Below are 23893 nucleotides of genomic sequence, written 5' to 3' on the forward strand. Positions count from 1 at the left end.
TATTTTGTTTTAATTTTTATATTTGCCTTTATTTTCCACCATTATCCATGAGAAATACGGTAAGATTTTTTGAGCATGAATATAAATTATGTATTTAATTTAGTTTTAATGCTATTTTCACTCAATTTTAATAATAATATGCTGCAAATAATCGCTTATGTATAACACGTATTTTTTGTTAGTTTCAAAAATTGGAAAAATATTGAATAATTTGTAATTTACTTTGGAGTGCAATAATTCTTTTCAGGTGTTTGCCGGACCGATGCACAAGCTGATGCATTAGGATTGAATATAACTCGAGACTTAGCCGAGGTTGACATCGATAATGATTACATTTCGCCTGAAAATTGCAATAGTAGATACATACAGATAAAAGGGGAGGATCAGGCCAATCTCTTCAAGGAATCCGACATATAAACACTGAGTGTCCGATCGAAAAACGAAATTTTATAATCTGTTTTTTTTTTTTTTTTTAAAAGAGAGTGGAAGAGTATTCATTTTTCGATGACATTTCTAATAAGCATCATCCAACCAGTTGATGTTCCGACTCTCCCAATCATTGGAAGAATAAGTATGTCACGTAACTCGCTCCATACATTTTATTATTTTTTAAATGAAATAGATCATAAGCATACACTAGATAGGAAGCATTCAATTGTACAATTTTGAAAGCATATCGTTGTTTAATATTAATTGATTGCAAAAACAATATATTTTATTTTTCATACTTTCAAAACAAATGAATATTAAATTTAAAATTCCTCACTGAGACTTAAAATTGGTCTCAATCCATCACGGAAATATAGAGATGGCCATGAATAATTTTATACATTCATATTTACCAAAAATTATGCAGTCATCCAGCTTCCTAAAACTGATCTTAGAAGTGAAGACTTTGGTATAGTACTTGATTTTATCGTGATGGCTTGAGTTTGATTCTAAAAATGAGTAATAATTAATTTTTGATAAAAGTTCGATTTATATTAAACGTTTGGCAAACAAAGACTTATTTCTTCCATTCGAGTGCATTGTAGATTTTATTGATATTTAAATGGTAAATGTACTACTAGTCATATGTGAACCAGTCACAGGACAACCGGTCGCTCTAGATCGGTCACACGTGATCACCCGTCACACCCTAAAACTGGTCACACCCTAAAATCGGTCAATCAGTTTTCTCGTGACCGATTTTAGGGTGTGGCCAGTTTTCTCGTGACCAGTTTTAGTGTGACGGGTGATCACGTGTGACCGATCTAGAACGACCGGTTCACATTTGACTAGTAATCACCGAACCATTTAAATATCGAGTGTTATGTATTTTCAAATATGAAAGTATATTCCTGACTGTTATTAGATCAAATATCTAGAAGAATTTAGATTAAATACACATTTGATTTAAAACATTGCATTGGTTCATTCAATTAAAACATATTATTACAAGAAGTGCATACTGAAACAGTTTTAGTTTCCCAAAATACGCAATATAAAGAAATTATGCGGAAAGCTATATAATAAGTTGTATAAATGCACTTCTTCATTGGTTTTAAAATAAGTTTTATTTATTAGCTGTTTTGAGAAAATCTTATGAATAGACTGAATCATAAGATCTATTCTATGGGCAAAGAGTGTTTGGATATAAAAAAAGTTTGGGAAACATTGCTATAACTAAAGACATGGATGCTATGGTTTTATTTATTATTACATAATATTTTCAGACTGTATTCGTTGGGGGGGGGGGGCGGGGTGGCCTCATGTTGAGGGCTTAAATGGTCGAAGTCTTTGACCTTTAAAGCGGGCTTTAACATAATATTTATTTGTATGTATGTTTTAATGCCAAAAATGTGTCATTGCCAAAAAAATCTCTTGATAATTATCAAAAGTTTGGTGTTGATTATAACAGTGTGCCTAATATTTGGCGTTCTACTGGCTAGCCATTATGGAAATCAAACACCAAGAAACCGTTTTAAATATTATATTAAAATGTTGTAGAGTAGATGAAAACGTTAATGTGAAGTTTGATAAAAACTTCTTCTATTGTGTGTTAGTATCGTATTATATGTATAGTTAGTGCATGTGTTTACTTTGAAATAATGATAATGACGGCAAATGATATACAATTCGTGGTGGCGTTTGACAAATTCAGGTAAGATAATAACAAAGTTTCGAGTAGTCTTAATTTGGTCGTGCTTGAGTTTGTCGAGTGCCACAACGTGTGCCGTGTGCTCTACATCTTAAAATATTTCCATATATTAAAAATCCTAAAATTGTGTAATAAATGTATAACCTTTTAAAACTAAATGTCAAGGTACATTCCTTTAAAATAATATTAGTATATAATATAATGCTATTTAATAATATTTTATGTGGTATTTGCTATTATATTCGAAGGTAACTCGCAACCAAGCTGCTAAAGTTCGGCAAAATTTAAAATTTGTTACTTTGGGGTCCAAACAATCGCAATCCGTTTATTTATTTTGTTGATTTATGTTGTGAATTTTTTGATTTACATAATAAAAATGGGTACATTTTACAGGGAAAATGAATTTATTGTTCATATTATATACATATGTACATGTATAACTTATTTATTATTTTTTTATTTAATATTGTATAGCTGAAAAAATATTTATAAATATAAATAATCAAAGCATTGTAAACATTCCTCGGTGTGTATTTTGATATTTATTCAGTGAAGTGTTTGTGTTTGAGATTATGTTAAGAAGTCAATTTATACTTGTCAGATATGAGTTCGTCTTCAAAATTATACGTATAAATACATAGTTACGTCACGTGTATAAATTGATTTTTTAAAGTTGCATTTTGTTTCTGTCCAATTCATAAAATTTGATTAGGTTTGAATTTGGAAATGGTCTGTATTTATTTGGTCAGTTATTTCGTTTCATTTTGTCAGAAAATAGATGATCAGGGAGTTATATTATCGGTCACTGAGTGTTTGACTATTGCTTGTCAAAAAATACTAAGTCTATTGACCGTTCATTTTTATCTATACAGAAACACTATTATCACAAAATTTTCGTAAAAGTTACTGACCTTTTTTTTTTTAAATGACCATTTAATTTTTTGCCGTTGAGATATTTTTTTATTATTTTCTCTATTGGAAATTTTGTATATAAAATGCTTTTCATTTTATTGAAATTGTTATTAAAAATGGAAACAGTAAAATCTTAACATGACATAATAGCTAAATTATTTTATATGGGTCCATAATATTTACAAATTATATTTACTGTTGAACGATTATTAATATTTTTAATTTTATGATAATGATGTTATTGTTTAATTTTATGATAATGATGTTATTGTTTAGTTTTAAAATTTTAACAAAAATTTGTTCCTTACATATATATATGATAATTGTCTGTCATATTTAGATTTATTTAAGTGTGTGTTGATTATAAAATTTTTAATAAATGTTAGTAATGTTAAATTATCTTATTTTTGATAAAATTTTAAATCCCCTCAAATTATAAATCACTTTTAGTCAATTCGTGTATGTATGTAAATTTTTCAGATAATTAAATAAAGTTTACACTACAGTCAGCTTCATAAGAAAAGGAACATTTTAATATTGGGGATAAAATATACATATAACAGACATGAATGTGGCTTTATTAAACATGAATATTTTCTTTTAGATGTCGCAAAGAAGCGCAAATACACGAAGACAAGCCTAAAATATGAAATCATCTTCAACCGAATAATTTACATCCAAGTAATACGAATCGTACAAAAACCAGGTGTGAAAATACTGTAAATAAAATATTCGCACTAATAAAACTTAAAATGCATTGTAGTATATTTTCAAAAATGTGCAAACGCTTAGAATTTAATCAATGATGTTATATTTATATGCAATGTTTTATAATCACAAATTAAATGCATTTAATAAAAATAAAACAGCAAACAACCATGTTTAAATTCCCAAATCCAAGTTTTTATTCTATAATTCCATTTTAATGAGAGTATAAAGAATGACTGGATTCGATTGTGATTTCTAGATTTCGATTCATAGTGATTTGATATTTTTCCAATAACATTGTTGCGTAGGGGTAGGTGGAGGATCCAAATGAAAGGCCAAAGTCGCTTCACAGCATTTATTGGATGATTCAGGAGGTCCACGCGCAGCCAGCGCTCGTTCCAGAATAATCTCATGGCCTTTTTGGGTGACCTCAAAAAAGTCGAAAATGTTCGTTTATCATGCATACACATGAAAAACGGTTAGTATATATATCAGTGGCGTGCGATAAAACTCTCCCCCCGTCGTACATCCACACTTAATTTGCGCGATCAGGATGCAATAGGAACAAGAGGAGCAGGCTTTTCCTCCCGTATCCTGCGCTCGCACATTAAACAAGGCTGTATGACAAAAAGAGAGATAATTTCACCGCATGCCACTGATATATATTATATATACATAGTACCGTTTACCATGCACTCTTTTTTTGATCTTTCGATTTTCGATCTTTGCCTTCCGATATTTGCTTTTTCGACCTTTTCACTTTCGGTGCTAGATTGATAGATTATTTAGAGTTGACTTTGTATGGAAAATGATGAAGAATTCGATCACTTGCTGCTTCATACAGAAGTTATCAAAAGGTGTCTGTTTGGATCAGTTTTTAAATAACAAAGACGATTCTTGATTGATTCCAAAAATGACACTGCCTATTTGACAGACGTACATATGTGTATAACAAATGTAATTAATCAAATCTGAAGCTTCAAGGCGACTAATTGAATTTAATTAAAACAAAAGCTGTTATTTGTGTCAATAACAAAACTGATTTTTTACATACCTCCTTTACATTTCACTTACGATTACAATTCAGAAAAAGTTTGTCTCTTATCCGATCGTTTTCATACTTTGCCATATTGCTCATTTTGGTCATCAATATAAGTAAATGGATCCTCCGCCATTACGATGGTGCAAAAATATCGTGTAAAACGCGTTTGATATCTGCCCGGCGAGATAGTCGTTGACGTTTACCCATCGTTTGTTTATTAGTTTTTAATATAGATGGCGGTAGTAAAATAAAATTATTGTTTTTATTCAAAATAATAATTTTATATACAAATTATAGAAGAGGTATGTTTTTAAAAAACTTTTTTTTATGGCATATTAATTTTTATTATGTATAATACTGTTGCGCAGGGGAGGAGTTACGGATCCAAATGAAAGGCCAAAGTCGCTTCATAGCATTTATTCAACGATTCAAGAGGTCCATAAGGAACCACTGCTCACTAACTCAATAATCTGATCTACCATGTGTACCTCCTTATAAAGGACAAGTTGCACAGCACAGCTTCCCGGATTCATTAATGTATCTTTTCTAGGCACGAAAAGGTCTACCCTGGCGACTATATTGTTTATGCACGCATTCGCCCAGGTCTGTGAGAACTGCAGCGTATCCTTTGTTCGGGCACTTACCGAGGGGTCTCTATTGTTCACGCACGAATACACTTGTGGATACTCTCTTTCGTGTTCCCACATTACAATACATACTAAGCTTAGTGTGAGGGGAATTCAGCCAATTTTGTAATTTATCAATTATGTACCTAATTTACAAACACGATATAGACTTATTTATCTGTTGTCAGCACATGGAGACTCTAATTTCTAACTTGAATAAAAGAGTTTGAAGGTGAAGGTGTTTGAAGGTGAAAGTTAGTATTAATATCAATAGTCAGATGTTTTTTCTACAGAATTGTGAGTTTTTATTGCTTTTAAATATTTATAATTAATTATCTAGCGAATATTAAAGGTCAAAAATATACTTTTTTACACATTTTTTTTCTTATTACGTATCCATTGAGCCAGTTTTATATTTTACTACGTTTACAAGCATTGGTTTTCAATTACTACATATATATTTTTACTTTTTTTTTTATATGAACGCACCGATTCGAATGGCAAATGGTATACCCATTGACGATAATAAAATAATTTTACTCTCGAGAGTGCTATACTTTTATCTTCCCCTTCTTTTATTCTGAAAAGCAAATATATAAAAATAAAATCAGTATTAAGTGCTCTATAAGTACGTCGATTAAAACTGCTTGCCTTTTTTATACCACTTCCAAAGATAAGAAGATATTATTTATTTATATATACATACATATGTAATACATCAGGTCAATTTTTCTTTTGATCATGACTTACATCTACCTATGTTGTCATGATTAAAGAAATTGATTTGATTTTAAATGGTTATTCAATCTTATGTGGAGAGGTTAGTGGTCACTAAAACGCTAGAAGGAAGGCGAACGAGAGGACGATCTCCCAAGAGATGATCTGACCAAATCAAAGAACTGGCGGGATCGTCCCTTAACACTGCGCAAAGTCCTGGCGGATCGTCCATCAAATTCAAGATGATCACAACGCTCAACATTGAGCAAATTAGGAAGAAGAAGAATGTATATTAAATAATTGATTGAATAAATATATGTATGTTAATTTTGAGTTGATAAAGTTAATTTTTAAATAAAATTTATAAATAATTTTCGATAGAATTTGAAATTCCACCAAAATACAAATCACCTTAAATCAGTGTACATATGTATGCCAATATTTTAGTTTATAAAATAAAGACGACGATAAATTTTATAATAAATAAAAAAAAGACATTCATAAAAAGATTTTAATGTTGATGATATAGTATATGTATGTATGTACATATATACAATATAAGGCACATGAATATGGCTTTAATAACATGAACGTATTTTTTAAAAGTCAACGTAAATACAAGTTGAAAACATGAAATTATCTACAACTAAATAATTAACATTCAAGTTATGCGAATTGTACAAAAATTGGGATCTAAAATACCATAAATACAATGTTCGCACTATACAATGTAATATAATATAAAAATGCATTGTAATATATGTACATATGCATTTATTCAAAGTACATATACATACACTTAGAACTAGATCAAGGATATAATATTTTTATGCCAAGTTTTATAGTCACAAATTAAATGCATTTAATTAAAAATGAAAAGCAAACACCCGTGTATAATTTCCCAAATCCAAATGATTTTCTATAATTCCATTATGATGGAGTATAAAGAGCAACGGGAGTAGTCATGCTGCCGACGGTTTCTATTTCCGAAAATATCGTGTCTCCCGGTTGGAGGAACTGTGGAGGAGTACGATGAGCTCCTACTCCGCTCGGCGTCCCCGTCAGAATCACATCTCCAGGCAAAAGTGTGAACATTCTGTAAATAAAAATATATATGCTCAGGTTTAATAAAGCCATTTATCATTATCATTATCATCTACAGCCACTCACCATCCACTGCTGGATGAAGGCCTCTCCAACACGCTTCCACTCGTCTCTGTTTTGCACAACTGTCATTCATCTCACATCAAACATTTTCCTAATTTCATCTACCCATCTTCCCTGCGGTCTTCCTTTTACCCTTTTGCATTCTTTAGGTACCATTCTAGCACTTCTTTTGTCCACCTTTTGTCCATTCTTCTAGCCACGTGGCCCGCCCATTGCCATTTCAATATTTTTACTCTACCCACTTGTCCACTACCCTTGTCATACTTCTCACCCACGTATTCTGCTTTCTATTATTCCTCGTTATGCCGAACATACAGCATTACATACTTCTTTGAGTGCATTGGACTTTGTGTAGGATCTTGGCATTCAATGTCCAAGCTTCACATCCATACGTCATCACTGGCAAAACGCATTAATCGAAGATCTTATTCTTCAGGCAGAGTGGCATTTTTGATTTAAAAACAACATTCATTCGTCCAAATGCACTCCATCCTAATTTCATAAGTTCTTTATTTACTTTGATAAGAACTGTTTTTTACTTACGAAGATAGTCGATGTATGATGTCGTCAATTCTGCAAATGAGTTCATTCGTGTTTCCCTTTTGCATCAACTGACCATTTATAGAGCATTGGATGGAGAGATTATGTGGATCTGGAACCTCGTGTTTGGTCACCAATGCTGGTCCCAGTGGACAAAACGTGTCCATTGACTAAAATTAATGATTATAAAATTTTTGATTTATACAAACTCGATGTCAATTTGTCGTTTATTTCTTAACAATATAATGTTACCTTTCCAAGCAAAAATTGTCCGCCGTTTCTTTTCTTTTGCCAATCACGTGCGCTGATATCTTGAGCAACAGTGTATCCTGCAATGAAATCCAAAGCCGATTCTCTTGATACATCTCGAGCTTCTTTTCCAATTACCACAGCTAATTCAACTTCCCAATCTACACTCTATAAGGAAAAAATCTGTCATTTTCTTAACATCTACACATACATATATGAATCAATTCTTTTTAAATAAAAAAAACCTTAGTTAAATGAGATCTCAACATAACAGAATCGTTGGGTCCAATGATGCATCCTGGAAACTTACTGAAGAAAATAGGTTCCTCGGGTATAGGCAACTTCTGTTCTGTACAGTGACCTCTAAAATACAAAATCGGTTAATTAAAAAAAATTTCAATGTTATTACTATATATAGAGATATATTAAAAATACCGATAATTGAGACCGACGCCGATAATCTTGTCACCGCCTGTAATAGGTGGTAATAATTTTACACTCGAGAGTGGTATACTTTTATCTTCATCTTCTTTTATTCTGAAAAACAAATATATAAAAATTATTTGTATCAAGTGTTATATGTATATATGAGTATGTTGATAACAGCCGTATGTCTTTTTTGTACCACTTTCAAAGATAAGGAGAAACTCTGTATTTTTGTACATGTATCAAGGTCAATTTAAAAAAAAAACATGATTATATATCGATTGAAATGGTAAATTTTACATAATTACAATAGTATTTCTGAATTTGAGTACACCCTTTAACTTTAAACAAAGTCCAACACGCGTTACATAATTGCCTAAGCAACATAGTTATTCACAACACGTTTTGTAATCATACAAAATAACTAGTATACACTGTATTTTTCAAAGTGAAATAATTAAAAGTCAATGCGAAATATTCCACATATGTATGTATGTATTGATAAAATTCTGGATTCGTGTACAGTTAAAAATATCTATGATACAGAAATATATAAAGTATTAAATCATCAAATTTGTTGCTAGTTCTACAGTTGTCGATATTAGGAATAAGTATATGGATACAAACTGTTTGGAGATGTCGTCCAGTGTATTTAACTTAAGCAGCTGCAAAAGAGCATGAGGTCCTTTGGGTCCCTGGACAGGAATAAGACGAGAAGTTCCACTGAGGACTCCCACGGCTGTTCCACCAGCTCCCATATACTGAACCAAACGCATCTTTACAGTCGATTGATAACTCGTCTAATGATACCGACCAACTGACACTCGAGTGTCAAATTGACATTAATTCAAAACAATCGAATTAACAGCCCTTAGAAATTTCCAAAACTGAAAAGTTGATATAGAAATAAAATTACATTTATTTGCCGTTTTGAACGAAAATAATAAATGAACAGTATATTAAATATATTTCTACAGATGATACTGAACTAGATGACTATTGAGATCATGAAAAATTATTATGCCTCCTCTTTACGTTGGGTCAACTTTTTTAGAAAAACTTTGTGAATTAAAATTATTCGGTGATTATTCCGCAGTGATCTCGCAAGAGTCACTAACATCTCGATCACCTAACATCTAACACCCGAAAATTCTATCACGTGAACTATCGAACTAGCGAGAACTCGGGTGTCAAATATTTCGGATTCGCGATTTTCGGAGCAACTATTGTCGTATGCGTGATCGCAATGTGCGAAATAATCTGTTTACCCACAAAAATATGCGTGTGTGGAAAAAAATGTACACTTTTTCGCGTAAAAGCGAAATTTTCGCTCCAGAAAAATGATGAATTTTGGGTTTACCTAAAAAATAAAAATCGATTCTGAACTAAGAGGTTAGTAAAAATAAAAACCTTCAATTCCAATCTAAGGGGAATTGATCGGCCTGGAAGAAAATCAATGACATATGTATTGAAAAAGACTTTCAGAAATATTGAATTTCAACTGTCTAGATATGAGTAAGGATTACATTTTATGGGAAAAAGAACGTGGAGGATTTTTTTTTATTTCTTAACAAATCCTATTTTTGATGAAATCCTGAAGAACTGACGTCTGAGCCAATTTTGCAAGGTCGATCCTGCCTGGATGAAAGTACTAGTGGCGGCTCATCCATATAGGCTGCAGCCCCCTCCTCCTCCCCAGTATAATACATATTCATGCTATTTTTGTCTGCATCTGTGCATCATGCAATAATTACATCTGTGCACATCGAAAGGTCACTCGTCATCTGATGTGCAATCTATCATTCGAGAAAACGAGAATTACGTTTAAAGCTGCCGTTCTGTTAATCTGTCGTTCGTTTGTCTGGCGATTTTAGAGCGGATGCACCAAACCCATAAATAATATATGACATAAATGGTTCGGTGATTCCTGGTCAAAAATTACTCGTCACAAAGTCACTAAAATCTCTATAACGGAACATCTGGCAGCCGAAAAGTCCATCATACTATGGGGACTGATCTAGTTGTGAAGGTGTTCTTCACCACCAGTCCGCCATAGGTTATAGACAGGTTCGTCTGTGTTTCGGTATTAAATACAGCTATATGTTGGATATGGTATTTATTTTGATATAACAACGTATACACGTGTATGATTAATAGTTGGTAAAAGTATGTCGTTCAGAGGTCTCTGGATGTGGTAGAGTGTCGCTGGCTCGGCATTCGGCTATGTTCAGCAAGTCTCTGGATACGGCAGTGTGTTGCTGGCTCGTTCGTTGGTGTTCAGAAGGTCTCTGGATACGGCAGTGTGTTGCTAGCTCGGCGTTCGGCTATGTTCAGAAGGTCTCTGGATGCGGCAGTGTGTTGCTAGAATGTTTGGGAATGTATTCTGCGTCGCAGTAAATGTCTTGATGATGGCGACGAGATTCCCACAATACTAACGATAACTATCATAGTAACGAGAACTTGATTGCCAAATATTGTGTATTCGCGATTTTTATGGCAAAAATTGTCTTTGTGACCACCCCAATGTGACGAATAGTCCAATTACCGACATAAATACAGCATAAAAATGTGTATTCAAAGAGAATCGTTCTTCCATTAGAGTTTGTACAATGTTTTGTCAGAGTTGTCATAAAATGCCATTAAAAGAAAAGTGTAATGAAAGGATTTACGCGCGTATGATGCAGAGGGCGTTGGTTCGGTGATTACTGGTCACAAATTACTCGTCACAAAGTCACTAAAATCTCTATAACGGAACATCTGGCAGCCGAAAAGTCCATCATACTAACGATAACTATCATAGTAACGAGAACTTGAGTGCCAAATATTGTGTATTCGCGATTTTCATGGCAAAAATTGTCTTTGTGACCACCCCAATGTAACGAATAGTCCAATTACCGAGGCCGTTATACGTCGTTATTCTTCCAAGAGTCGAGTTATGTAGAAACGTGGACTAACCTTGGGATAGTTATGTGGCGGCTCGCTTATACGACATGGTCGAGTTTGGTTGCCTTCCTGCGAGTGGGGACCAACCCGGCTGGGTTCGGAGAGCTACTACTCACTCTGTCTTCAGCTGTCATATAATAAACACGTGCATTAACATGCCAGTCGTCTCATTCGTTCATCTCTCCATAGTTATATATGTGTATATAGTCGGGAAGGTTCCTGACTGCAAGTCGTCTGCGTTGATAACAGCTTCCTCGTCGTCTCACGGCTGAGGTTTCTCCGGAAACGGCGTGAGGAATGCAGGGGAGGTTGTGCTGGAACTCAGGGGAGGGAGTGATGCTACACTCGACCTCGCGGCGGTTCTTCAGCACGGATGGTGATGGATCTCTGGGCCCCGTCTCCCCCTGGAGACGTGCACAGCAGAGATCTTTCATCGACGGGAGATCGCATGTGAGAGAGCGCGCGATACATGCGCGTGCGCCTATATGATGGACGATGGGAAAACGTCGCGTTACAAAAGCAAAATATTTTTTTGAAAGAAGAAGCAAGCGGGATGACTTTCATTTTTGAACCTCCGGTACCCGAGATGGTTGTGCTTAGTAATAAAATCCACGTTTTTCGACGTTTCGCTCCTTCCCTTGTTCTTTCATGCACGGCTACCTTGCATTCGCAGCGCCCTCAAGTTGAAAGGTCTCACTTTATTTACACAGGTGGAACGCGATAATTTTTCCCCTTTTACGCCGCTCCCCAATGAGACGCTCGATATCGACAGCCGCCGTTCCCCGATCGACGATGAATAGTTTCGGTGAAAGAGAGGGTCTGCGTCGGCGATTAATAATGCAAATCGGCGAAATTGCGAAGCGCCACGAACGGCGAGCACGTAACGGGTCGATGTGCGAGGTGGTAAAGTTGGCAACGCTAGTGTGACGTAGCGGGGCGACCGTAGTGGCGAGTAGGAGTGCACCGGGTGCCACCCATCTCGATCGTCGTCTTGTCTCAGGAGTCGCCCGTCGTCTCGAAGGAGTCACTGAAGGAGTGTCAGTCAGCCAGTCGTCGCCGTCGCCATGGATGAAGAATACGACGCCATCGTGTTGGGCACCGGGCTCAAGGAGTGCATCCTCAGCGGCATGCTGTCGGTGTCGGGCAAGAAGGTGCTCCACATCGACCGCAACAAGTACTACGGGGGCGACTCGGCCTCCATCACTCCACTGGACGAGTTGTTCACGCGTTTCGGAGCGCCGACGCCCGACGAGACGTACGGCCGCGGCCGCGACTGGAACGTCGACCTCATCCCCAAGTTCCTCATGGCCAACGGCCTGCTCGTCAAGCTGCTCATCCACACCGGCGTCACCCGCTACCTGGAGTTCAAATCCGTAGAGGGCAGCTACGTCTACAAGGGGGGCAAGATCTCCAAGGTGCCCGTCGACCAGAAGGAAGCCCTGGCCTCGGACCTCATGGGCGTCTTCGAGAAGCGTCGCTTCCGCAACTTCCTCATCTACGTCCAAGACGTGCAAGAAGACGACCCCAAAACGTGGAAAGACTTCGACCCCACCACGGCCAACATGCAAGCGCTCTACGACAAGTTCGGCCTGGATAAAAACACTCAAGACTTCACCGGTCACGCCCTAGCTCTCTACAGGGACGACGACTACCTCCTTCAACCGGCCCAACAGACGATTCGTCGCATCAAGTTATACTCGGACTCTTTAGCCCGCTACGGGAAATCCCCGTACCTCTATCCTATGTACGGTTTGGGAGAGTTGCCTCAGGGCTTCGCACGGCTGTCGGCCATCTACGGTGGCACTTACATGCTCGACAAGCCGATCGACGAGATTGTCGTCGACGAGGCGGGTAAAGTCGTGGGCGTGCGGTCCGGCTCCGAGGTGGCCAGGTGCAAACAGGTGTACTGCGACCCGAGCTACGTGCCGAACAAAGTGAAAAAGCAAGGACAGGTGGTGCGGTGCATCTGCTTGTTGGATCACCCGATCGCCCAGACGAAGGACGCTCTGTCGACGCAGATCATCATTCCGCAGAAGCAAGTTGGCCGACGCTCCGATATCTACGTGTCGCTGATCTCGTACACTCATCAAGTGAGCGCCAACGGGTGGTTCATCGCGATGGTGTCGACCACCGTCGAGACGAACGATCCCGAGGCTGAGATCCAGCCCGGCATCGAACTGCTGGGATCCATCCGACAGAAGTTCATGTCCGTAGCCGATTACTTAGTTCCGACTGACAACGGACTGGACAGCCAAATTTTCATATCCGAGTCTTACGACGCGACGACTCACTTCGAAACGACCTGCTTAGACGTATTGGACATATTTAAACGTGGAACCGGAGAGGAATTCGACTTTTCAAAGATCAAACTCGAACTCGGAGAAGAGGAACAGTAATGCAGTAGAAAGCTGTAATATATCATAATCAATATCTGATGCGATGGTGCATAGCTTTTACAGGAATTTATTGTATAAACAAAAAAATAAAAACATCTAGGGCATTGGGAATATGTCATACCGCTTAGTTTTCTAGACTTCTATTATTCTATAAGTTTATTTGTAAATGTTTTTATGTTATAAAATATGCTTCAAAAATAAATAGTTCATGGTATAGATCAGTGGTGTGCTCGATAATAAAAATAATTAAAAGAACATATTGTAGAGCTTAAATGTCATGAGTAATAGATCAGTCCCGACAGTGAACTTAAAACCGGAAGAACTCTACAATCTACTCTTAATCTCGCCACCAGTATATAGATTAAATGTATGCATGCTGACATGAGATGATATTTGCTTACGTATATATATACATATATACATAATATAAGGTGATTGAATATTATGTGATTAAAAAACTATAATACCAAAAAATGAAAAAAAATACATAATTAGCCTGACATTCAAGATTCTTGTATTAAGTTTAGGATTAATTTTCTGAAGAAAATCGGCTTTATTTGCTTACGAGGTGCATTTATTATCAGCACGTGTTAGCAGTTGGCGTGATGAGCACATGCTCCATATTGTACGCTTCATTATTATGGAATAGCATTCCATTTTGGTATATATATTATATATAAATTATCTATTAATGATTTTCGTATTTGTATTTTAACTTCGAAACCCACTTTATATGTCTTTATTGTATCCAGTTTTTTGATGATAATAAAACTACGTCAATTTGATTCATATGCATATTATTTATTTTATACTATTTTCAAGCAATAAACGTTATCATCTCTACATCCGACGTAGACGAAGTTTCGATCGGCGATCGGCGATGAGAACACTTCTCCCGGCAGCCGATGCTCGGCTACGACCTCACCCGTCGCATTCATCAAGTACATGTGTCCGTTTGTTGATGCGGACACAATCGTTGAATCGTCTCGAATGTCAGGAGTTGAATATATTTCGGACGCGTGCTTCGTTTTCCACTCGATCGTCGGTTTTTGCATCTTCGCACAGGAGATTTTGTAAGTGTGCCGATCGTGACAGCCGAAAACCACCTCTTCGCTCTCGGCCGATGATCGCACCGAACATGATGAGAATATTAGTCCTTCTACATCGTCGAATATCCAAATCTGCGAAATAAATATGATATATTTAATATTGCTTAATTGTAGGATTCTAGTATGTGGTACATTCAATTAAAAATTTTATGAATACACAATATTATACATGTTATTTTCATTGCATAAATATATGTTTCCTTACAAACAAATTATCTTTGATTTGAATCTCACTACCCCACATCCTTCACGTTTAGACGCAATTCTGCTGAAAGGATCTGAAGGATTCGATGTTAAGTCGACTTGAAATTAAACATTAAACATTCATAGATAGATCCATATAGTTATACTTACATTGTCGCCAGATTTTGAGTTAAAACAATGGATTTTACGGTTGACTTCACAGAACAAAACAAATTCGCCTCTCTTCAACAAACAAGGCTTGGCAAAAACTGGGCTTTCCACTTTATTTTTCCACAGTATAGTATGATTATCATTAGCTACTTCAACACAACTGCAAATTCCATCTAAAGTGGCGACAAATATATAACTTTCATGACAAAGAAGATCAGCTGCAATTCCTTTAGTACTAATTTTAATAGACGACATCAGCTTCCCTGTCTGAAATTGAACATGCAATACATAAACAACCTTTATGGTTTATTATAATAATATACAGTGGAAATTGATTAACATGAAATAACATTCAGTACTCGAAGAAATGATTTGACTATATATTTTTATGATGTTTAAAGGATTTCCAATATTTTGTAGTTAAGAAACATCATCTATTAACCTCTAGCAAAGTCCATTTTTATTATTATTGTATTTCTGTTGCTATTTGAAATAAATGCAAAATTATTTGACATGGCATACATTGTCTATCTTTAATTTAAATATGAATGTTTGTGAGATATTCAAACTAGTCAATATTGAATTGTGCTTTGCTATTGATCCTAGATATCTTTAAAGGTATAAATACTGTTGCAAGTCTCCAACACTTGTGATGATTGTGGTTGTAACTTGTGGTAGTAACGAAGGCACTCTTACTAAGCAATTGAGAAAACCAACGTTTATTATTTATTTGCTAGTTCCTGCTCGTCCCGTAACAATTACATGATTGGTTAATATTATTCCTATGAGTGTATAATATACTCTCTGATGGGACTTACTCATGGAATTGTGTTTGCAACCAGTCACTAGTAATTTGTATTTTTATTTCAAGACATGTGACTAGAATTTCAAAACTGGTAAATACATAAATATCTACATATTTGGGAATATAAGCATTGAGAAAATTAGCGTTTATATATTTTTAATTAAAGTCGCTCGTTGTGGTCCAGCATGTATATTCCTTAAATCAGAGCAATGGCATAAAAAATAAGGTTGTAACAAATCGGTGTATAGCTTAAAATTATAAAATGCAGTTATTTAAGGCATTCTTAGTTGATTACCCGAATTTACTCCCCCCCCCCCCTCCATTAAATTCAATTAATATCATAATTGAATGTAATAAAAGAATATAAATCGTTTTTATTCTTTTTGTTTTTTATTGTTTACTTTGGTATTTTTAAAAAAAGATACAGATATTATGTAGAATGTTAGGATTTTACTATTATTCTTTTGTTTCTACTTATAAGAATCAACAAAAAATAGTTTAATTGGCGAAGTAAAACTTTAAAGCTTTAGCAGAAAATTAATTAATACAATTTATTTTTGTTATAATTAAATTTTAGTTTATTTGAAGCACCTAAAATAGTATAAAATATTTGCAAAACATTGCTCTCAAAAATAATTCACATTCGTTAAAAATAAATAAAAACAAAAGAATAGTTAATTGATGTGTATAAGAATTATCATTGCTTTAAATATAAGCATGGCAAGCGTAATGTTTTTAAAAATTAAAGGAATTCAATGTAAGATATCATTACATATAAAAATTGTAAGAAATGCGTCGCAAGCACATTTTGAAAAAAACTATTTTTCTGTTTTCTTGGTTTACATTTCCATTTTTTGTAATATTACGCAACAGACGATTTTTTTTTAAGAATACACAACATTTATATTTTTCACCCATATGGCAAAAAACGAATACTTTTTATTACAAGATTTTTAAAATCCATAGATGAACATTCTTTTCAATCATCGTATATATGTATGTATACATATTTGTAATAAGAACAAAATCTACAAACTACAACTTGATTTTTCTCTATTGATCTCGGTAATTGGATTATTAGTCACATCACGATCGCCCAAGACAATTTTATCATGAAAATTGCGAATACGGAATATTTGGCACTCGAGTTCTCGTTAGTAAGATGGACTTTTCGGCTGCCAGATGTTCCGTTATAGAGATTTTAGTGACTTGGGCGCGCGCTTTGTGACTAATAACTAGAGGTAGGATAGTCACAGTGCTATCCATTGTTCGGAAAACCTTTAACAATGCATTTACAACCTTTGAACAATACATGGCCCCCTCAGGCTCCGGTGACTACTAATAACACTGAGCAACAAAAAATCACGTTTTTGAGTTACCAGAGCGGAGACTAACCAATCTTTACTAAGTTTGACCCACTGAATTCGAATATGATATTGATTTTTGTTGGTGGGTGATCGTTTACGAGATATGAGCGTTTAAAAAAATCCGCGATTTTTACAGTTTTTTGGCTTTTGCGGTCTTTAACTCAAAATTTAGGATTGTTACGCTCAAAGTGAGTACTGAAATCAATAGTCAGATATTTTTCCTATTAATTGTTATATTTCATTGCTTTAAAATACTTCTAATTAATTGTCTAGCGAATTTTAAAAGTCAAAAATATATTTTTTTTTACGGATTTTTTTTCCGAGCTATTTTTCATTTATTTGGCATCTTACAGAGTACAGCGGTCGGACTACATGCCATCTCGCTTGCCCTAACATATTACGCGATACAACCATATATACAACGAAAGCATTTAAATTGCAATTACCGCTTTAGTTAGTACGTTTAGATAAAAAAAATATTGAGATAGAAAACCAATCCTTATAAACGTGGTGAAATAAAAAATTTGCCAAATAAATGAAAAATAGCACGGAAAAAAAATCCGTAAAAAAATATATTTTTGACTTTTAAAATTCGCTAGACAATTAATTAGAAGTATTTTAAAGCAATGAAATATAACAATTAATATCTGACTATTGATTCCAATACTCACTTTGAGCGTAACAATCCTAAATGTTGAGTTAAAGACCGCAAAAGCCAAAAAACTGTAAAAATCGCGGATTTTTTTAAACGCTCATATCTCGTAAACGATCACCCACCAACAAAAATCAATATCATATTCGAATTCAGTGGGTCAAACTTAGTAAAGGTTGGTTAGTCTCCGCTCTGGTATTTTTTTTTTTGTTGCTCAGTGTAATCACCCAACCATTGATCACGTGGGATGCGTGAATATTTCGATTCATATTCGTCACATGCATATCTCAAGAAAACTTTTGAAATGAAGATTTCGGGTGCATTTTGTATTCCATTTCTAAAATGCAGTATAACCGTTGCTATGATAGATATGGTAAACGGACAATTTCGTACACGACAATCGTTGCCACGAAAATCACGAATACGGAATATCTGGCACTCGGATTCTCATTACCGTGATATTTCGCGTGTGTTACTCGATGGATGGCATTTGTGAGTGCCAGATATTCCGTATTTGTGATTTTCAGGGGCACCGATTATCGTGTGCGAGATCGCCATGTGCGAAATTGCCACCGAATCGATAGATATATGTATTGGTTAAAGTTGAAACCCCTATATACAGAGAGATGTAATAAGAATAGAGGGCCCTTTACGAATAAATAATTGTTGTCAATTGTACGCGGCACGTCTCTATAAATACGCTACATCGCACGGAATACAATCGGATCAATTTACTTATAAAAATGTATCCCATGTTTATTGTGTGTTTTTGAATGTATTGTGCAATTTTTACCGATGCTTGCCCATCTTGCGAGTAATATAAACAAACAGAGAAGTTTTTATCGGACATACGTCGAGCACCAAGTGTCAAATACGACTGATGCTAAAATTATTTAGATTTGTCCGTGGACAGAATGTCACTTGACAACAAAAGAACACCTAAAGCCACTTCTATTAATATTACATTTCTCTGCCCATATACATTTAAACAAAAAAGTATGTCTCTCAGGTAGAAACTGGTGTATTAACGAGAATTTAATTAATATTGTAACGTAGAGATTAGGTGGGTGGCACTCATGGACCGATGGCTTACGAGCGCTAATCACCTGATCTCTCGTTCGCGCCTAAAATGTCCTCGCCGAATGAATAAGCCATATGTAACGGCCAATGGGATCGCCCCATTCATCGACCAATAGTTTACATGTGTATGTATGTATGTGTGATGTGCCCAACGGGTATAAATTTGGGGCGCTCTCGGTCTTGAAACCATTCCGACTTGGAGCGCCGACGAGAGCAGACCAATAAACCGCTACTACAATGCTCCTGCGTCTTTCTCTCCGATTCTGGAAACCCCCACTTCACGTCCACGCAACAATATTATTTTTTTACTTGATTGTCCCCAGATCAACTAAAATTTACCTAAAGAAAGTTCCGCCAGCCCCACCCTCTCTTTAGTATGATTAGATAGAAGGATTTTTGTGAAACAAATATTTGTGAAAAGTTCAAAATTAAGTTTTTGCTGTATAATTTTACTAACAAAAAAATATTTAGTTTCCTATTCTTTCATGTTAAACGATTTCCACTGTTTTTTTTAATGATATGTATCAACATACGTTCATGCATATTGTATGAAGATTGCTGTCGTATGATGCGACAAATATTTTCGATTCATAATGACAAGCTTGGCTTTTGATCATAGATTCGAGTGATATTTGCCATTGAATTCTAGAATTTTCTATGGAGACACACCAGAAGGAACCATTGTAGCAGCCCACTACTGCACTCGGTCCAAAATCGTTTGCAAAACAATAAAACGGGGCTTCTATCCGAGATTGCAGATTTTGTGAAAAATGTGGTTGTCCAGAGCAGGAATTTAAAATGACAGCTATTCCAGAATGACTGCCGATTAAGACATAACCTTGTCCACTTGAAACAAAACATTGAAGCATTATTATACGGATAAAACACCTTACAAATGTTCCACATGATTCATTCATACCTTTTGTTTGTATAAAAAATTGTCTTGGCATCTACACATTTTCCAGTATTAAAACTCCAAACTAGCTCAAAATTTAATTTGGTTTTAGCATGACATTGTTTTTTGAGCGATTCTACAGGTAATTCTATTGTGTTTAAATTTCTTTTGATACTTTTATTCTCCGTATGATTAAGAATGCTGAAGCTTTTTAAAAAATCTAGTACAGTAACTAAAGGACATTCTACATCAAGTAAATAAGTATATAGTTCGGGGAAGGTTGTATTATAATTATTTTCAAGTTGATTTGTCATTTGAACAGCGGCTATCGAAGTGCCACCGAGGTTAATAAACGATTTGTTTTTAATATCTTCAAAGTTCAACACATTTGAAATGTATCTATTAATCATTGTTAGTAAAATATGTTTATCGTTTAATGTATTGATCCTATTCTCTATTAAATTTTTATATAGTTCTTCAGTCTTATACAGAGATATTTTCCCATGATTATTCATCGGCAAGGCATCAACTTTAATCAAATCATCTGGCATAGAATATGCATTCAAATTCTCACTGAGATACTTCCAAAAAGAATGTTTGATATTTTCATTCGAAATGTAAAAAAGTATAAGCATACTATTCGTTTCACGCCAAAAACAAAAACATTGGTCAATGCCTTTAAATTTAAAAGCGACACTTTCAATTTCTAAAATGTTAACTTTATGACCAAATCTCTTTACTAATCTATCACTGCGGCCTTTGAAATAAATACAACCATCAACTTCTTTTCCGAGGTCACCCGTATTCCGCCAAATCAAATTGCTTTCCTTTTTTAAAGATTTAAAGGTATGATATGAACTTTCTTCACCAACTAAGCATATTCTTGAATTACTTCCTAAAATGTGACATAAATTTTCAATGTGAATATATTTTAAACTATGCGATTCATAAATCAATAACTTTTCATACCTATGAATATGTTTCCGACTTCATCGATGACCCGTTTATTGCTATCATTCCAAATTTGTATTGATGTTTCTGTGAGAGTATCTCCGATGCACAATCCATTTTCAGTCATATAGTCTTCTAATCTGTTCATTCTTTTGACCGAAGCCCAACACGATACTTCAGTTATTCCATACAAATTGTAAATCTCAGTTTGATTCTGTCGGCTTTTAATTCCAAAAATATCAAAAGTCAAATGTTCTCCGCCCAAAGCTAATATTCGTAGAGGTGATGTTTTATTTAAAACGTTATCTTTTACTTCATTCATTCCGAGCATCATAAAGAGTGACGGTGTGGTCTGCCATATTGTTATATTATATTTGGAATCATTTCCTTTGCCAAATAATACTTTTGTCAGTGGCGGCGCTATCATCAAAGCTGCTCCATTTTCAGCCGCCAAATATAATTCAATCATTGAGGGATCGAAGGTTAGCGGTGTTGAAAAATAAATTATATCACTTGGGCTCACTTTGAATATGGCTTTGAAATCATTCACATTGGAAAGAATAGAGTTATGTGACACAAAAACGTTTTTAGACACTCCTGTGGAACCTGAAGTTTTGATTAAATAAGCAAGTTCATTTTGAAACTTGGTTTCAATTTCAGTCGTTCTTTCAATGTTCTCAATCCACATATATAATTTGCAATTAAATTTAATTGTAAAATTTGATAAATCAACACAGGAAAATTCACATAGTTTTATTTCTTTATCGATAATAAATATTTTACGGACTTTCATATCACTTATAACTTGTTTTATAGAAGTTTCATTTAAATTCAAATCAAAAAACATGAAGCCACAATTACACTTGTGTATTCTAAAAAAAGGAAAAAAAACATTGCTTAAATTTTTGAACTGTTTTGCTTTTATCAGTTGTGAAAAAGTTATCAAATTGTCTTACATATTTATGATTGCTGGTAGTATAACACTATGAGTAGAGAATATTCCTACTATTTCTCCTTCTTTAAAATTAACGGAAATTTTATTATAAAGTGTTTGAGACGCTTCTTGTAATTGGTTATATGTATAAACATCATAGGAACCATTGTTGTATTTAATTATCGCATTATTATTGTTAAAACTATTTACTGCATTTTCAAATATATCTGAATACGATATCATATTTTATATATATACAGTATATTTCATGAAATATTTTATTTCATTATATTGTGCACAAAGTAACTAAAAAGGCTGAAGACTGCGTATAACCTACAACTGTCAACTTGACAGTCCAATATTTTTCTTAAATGTTGCCGTAACAACAAAAACCACTACCAAGTATCAAAATATTAGGAACCAAAAATAGAGAGTGGATTTTGCCCTTAAGCTGTATTATTTTGCCAGCAGAGTTTCCACTTAAAATTCCAATGAACATTTTTATTTTACTTTATAAAGATAAATATTTACTTGTCTTGTATACCTGTACAATAGTTTATAATTTAGTATCTTCAAATTCGGTATACAGTATACTCTTATTAAATTTCTGAAATAGGTTTTTGAGCTCTTTTTCCTATTATGCTTTAGATTAACATTAGAATAATATAATACTGTGATTAATAACCAAATTAAATTAAATTGTAAAATAGAAAATGATCAGTAGATCAGTAGCTATTAAAATAGATATAAGATGTATTGTGAACATAATTTCGTAATAATAAAAAGCATTTAAAAATCAAAAAACAAATTCTGAAAAAAAATTTTTTTTTCTATCTTTATCCGCCTGAGCTACATTAAGCAATTCGTCTAGTAATAAATATATTTAAAAATGACTAAATACACATGTGATACATTAGAATTTTTATCGATACATACTTTTCAATTCAATCAGAAAACTGAAGAAAAATTCGGATGTGACAAACCTATGACTTTATCTATGTATTTGAGGAATATAAAAAGGTCACAAAACAAAATAAGATATTGAACCGTACAGCATTATGAAATACTAATAGCTATGACAGCATTTTCGATACAAATTGAGTGCAAATGTATGGAAACTTGCACAAGACTTTCGGCTGTCGGATTTTGTTCAAATTTTTTTTATTAATTAAAATCACTATTATTATTATACACAGTAAATATTAAGAAGATTAAAATAATTTACTAATTTAAAAATACTACTTTTGGCTTACGGATTCTGACCAAAGCCTTATCAGCTCTAAGTTAGTAAATAAAAAATACCAATATAAATTTTCAGCTAGATACGTTCAGAGGTGTGGACAGAGTCGTGGCTACAACATTTTTAACCTTTCTAAGAGGAAAAAATCCCACTTCCGGTTTATAAAATTTTGTGATTTTTTTTATTTTCATTAAATTAATACAAGAATTTAACTTGAATTTTTTCGTGAAGAGCACACATGTTTAAGGAGTCGAAAAAAATAGTGGAAGAAAAATCGAACAAGAGTAAACTGCCACTTCCGGTTGACGGATGCTTACCAAATTTTATACATAACTTGGTATTAAGCTGAAACTTCTAGATATGAAATTTCAGTTTAATTAACTAAGATGTTTTTGAGGAAAACTTAAAAAATTCTTAATTAACTGATTCTCTAGAGTAAAAGTAGTACTTCCGGTTCAGATAAAAGTATTTTAAAAATATTAAGTTATAAAATTTATAATTTCTATTTCATGTAACAAAATTTTCAGTTCGATTAAGTTAGCGGTTTGCGAGATAATTGAATTCAAAAACTTAAAAGAAAGCGGACACCTGTATAAAGGGAGGTACCATTTTTGGTTAACTTAAAAATTTACTTCGTATT

General features: G+C 34.2%; 3 protein-coding genes across 4 annotated transcripts; 1 reads left to right on the plus strand and 2 right to left on the minus strand.

Annotated features, from left to right (window-relative positions):
- Positions 1 to 5715: 5715 nt before the first annotated feature.
- Positions 5716 to 9762, minus strand: LOC143918871 (oxaloacetate tautomerase FAHD2A, mitochondrial-like). Its single transcript, XM_077440955.1, has 6 exons — positions 9155 to 9762; positions 8537 to 8638; positions 8347 to 8464; positions 8105 to 8269; positions 7856 to 8022; positions 5716 to 7241 (listed from the first exon to the last, which is right to left on the minus strand). Exons 1-6 carry the CDS (start codon positions 9301 to 9303, stop codon positions 7076 to 7078), a joined length of 867 nt encoding a protein of 288 aa, XP_077297081.1. The 5' UTR covers positions 9304 to 9762; the 3' UTR covers positions 5716 to 7075.
- Positions 9763 to 12325: 2563 nt separating this feature from the next.
- On the plus strand, positions 12326 to 14572 carry Gdi (GDP dissociation inhibitor). The gene has a single exon (XM_077440824.1). The coding sequence runs from the start codon at positions 12535 to 12537 to the stop codon at positions 13864 to 13866; it is 1332 nt and encodes a 443-aa protein (XP_077296950.1). The 5' UTR covers positions 12326 to 12534; the 3' UTR covers positions 13867 to 14572.
- Positions 14537 to 22389, minus strand: Aasdh (Aminoadipate-semialdehyde dehydrogenase). Of its 2 annotated transcripts, XM_077440823.1 has the most exons (7): positions 22036 to 22389; positions 21098 to 21951; positions 20153 to 21023; positions 19767 to 20079; positions 15330 to 15596; positions 15181 to 15253; positions 14650 to 15047 (listed from the first exon to the last, which is right to left on the minus strand). In XM_077440823.1, exons 1-6 carry the CDS (start codon positions 22254 to 22256, stop codon positions 15209 to 15211), a joined length of 2571 nt encoding a protein of 856 aa, XP_077296949.1. In that variant the 5' UTR covers positions 22257 to 22389; the 3' UTR covers positions 14650 to 15047; positions 15181 to 15208. The 2 variants fall into 2 exon arrangements, with proteins under 2 accessions (XP_077296948.1, XP_077296949.1); XM_077440822.1 differs by lacking the exon at positions 15181 to 15253 and having other exon boundaries at positions 14537 to 15047.
- Between the last annotated feature and the right edge of the window lie 1504 nt (positions 22390 to 23893).

The sequence above is a fragment of the Arctopsyche grandis genome, chromosome 11 (genome assembly GCF_051622035.1).
Source record: "Arctopsyche grandis isolate Sample6627 chromosome 11, ASM5162203v2, whole genome shotgun sequence".
NCBI lineage: Eukaryota > Metazoa > Arthropoda > Insecta > Trichoptera > Hydropsychidae > Arctopsyche > Arctopsyche grandis.

Bases quoted from the DNA above. Each gene is read 5' to 3' on its own strand.
- LOC143918871 (XM_077440955.1), bottom strand. From the start codon at position 9,303: ATGCGTTTGGTTCAGTATATGGGAGCTGGTGGAACAGCCGTGGGAGTC. The intron at 8,465-8,536 runs GTATTTTTAATA...TTTGTATTTTAG, and splicing joins GGCGTCGGTCTCAATTATCG to AGGTCACTGTACAGAACAGA. The intron at 7,242-7,855 runs GTAAGTAAAAAA...TTTTATTTACAG, and splicing joins ATCATACATCGACTATCTTC to AATGTTCACACTTTTGCCTG.
- Gdi (XM_077440824.1), top strand. From the start codon at position 12,535: ATGGATGAAGAATACGACGCCATCGTGTTGGGCACCGGGCTCAAGGAG.
- Aasdh (XM_077440822.1), bottom strand. From the start codon at position 22,256: ATGATATCGTATTCAGATATATTTGAAAATGCAGTAAATAGTTTTAAC. The intron at 21,952-22,035 runs GTAAGACAATTT...TCCTTTTTTTAG, and splicing joins CTACCAGCAATCATAAATAT to AATACACAAGTGTAATTGTG. The intron at 15,597-19,766 runs GTATGTTGATAC...GTTCAATTTCAG, and splicing joins TTCATACAATATGCATGAAC to ACAGGGAAGCTGATGTCGTC.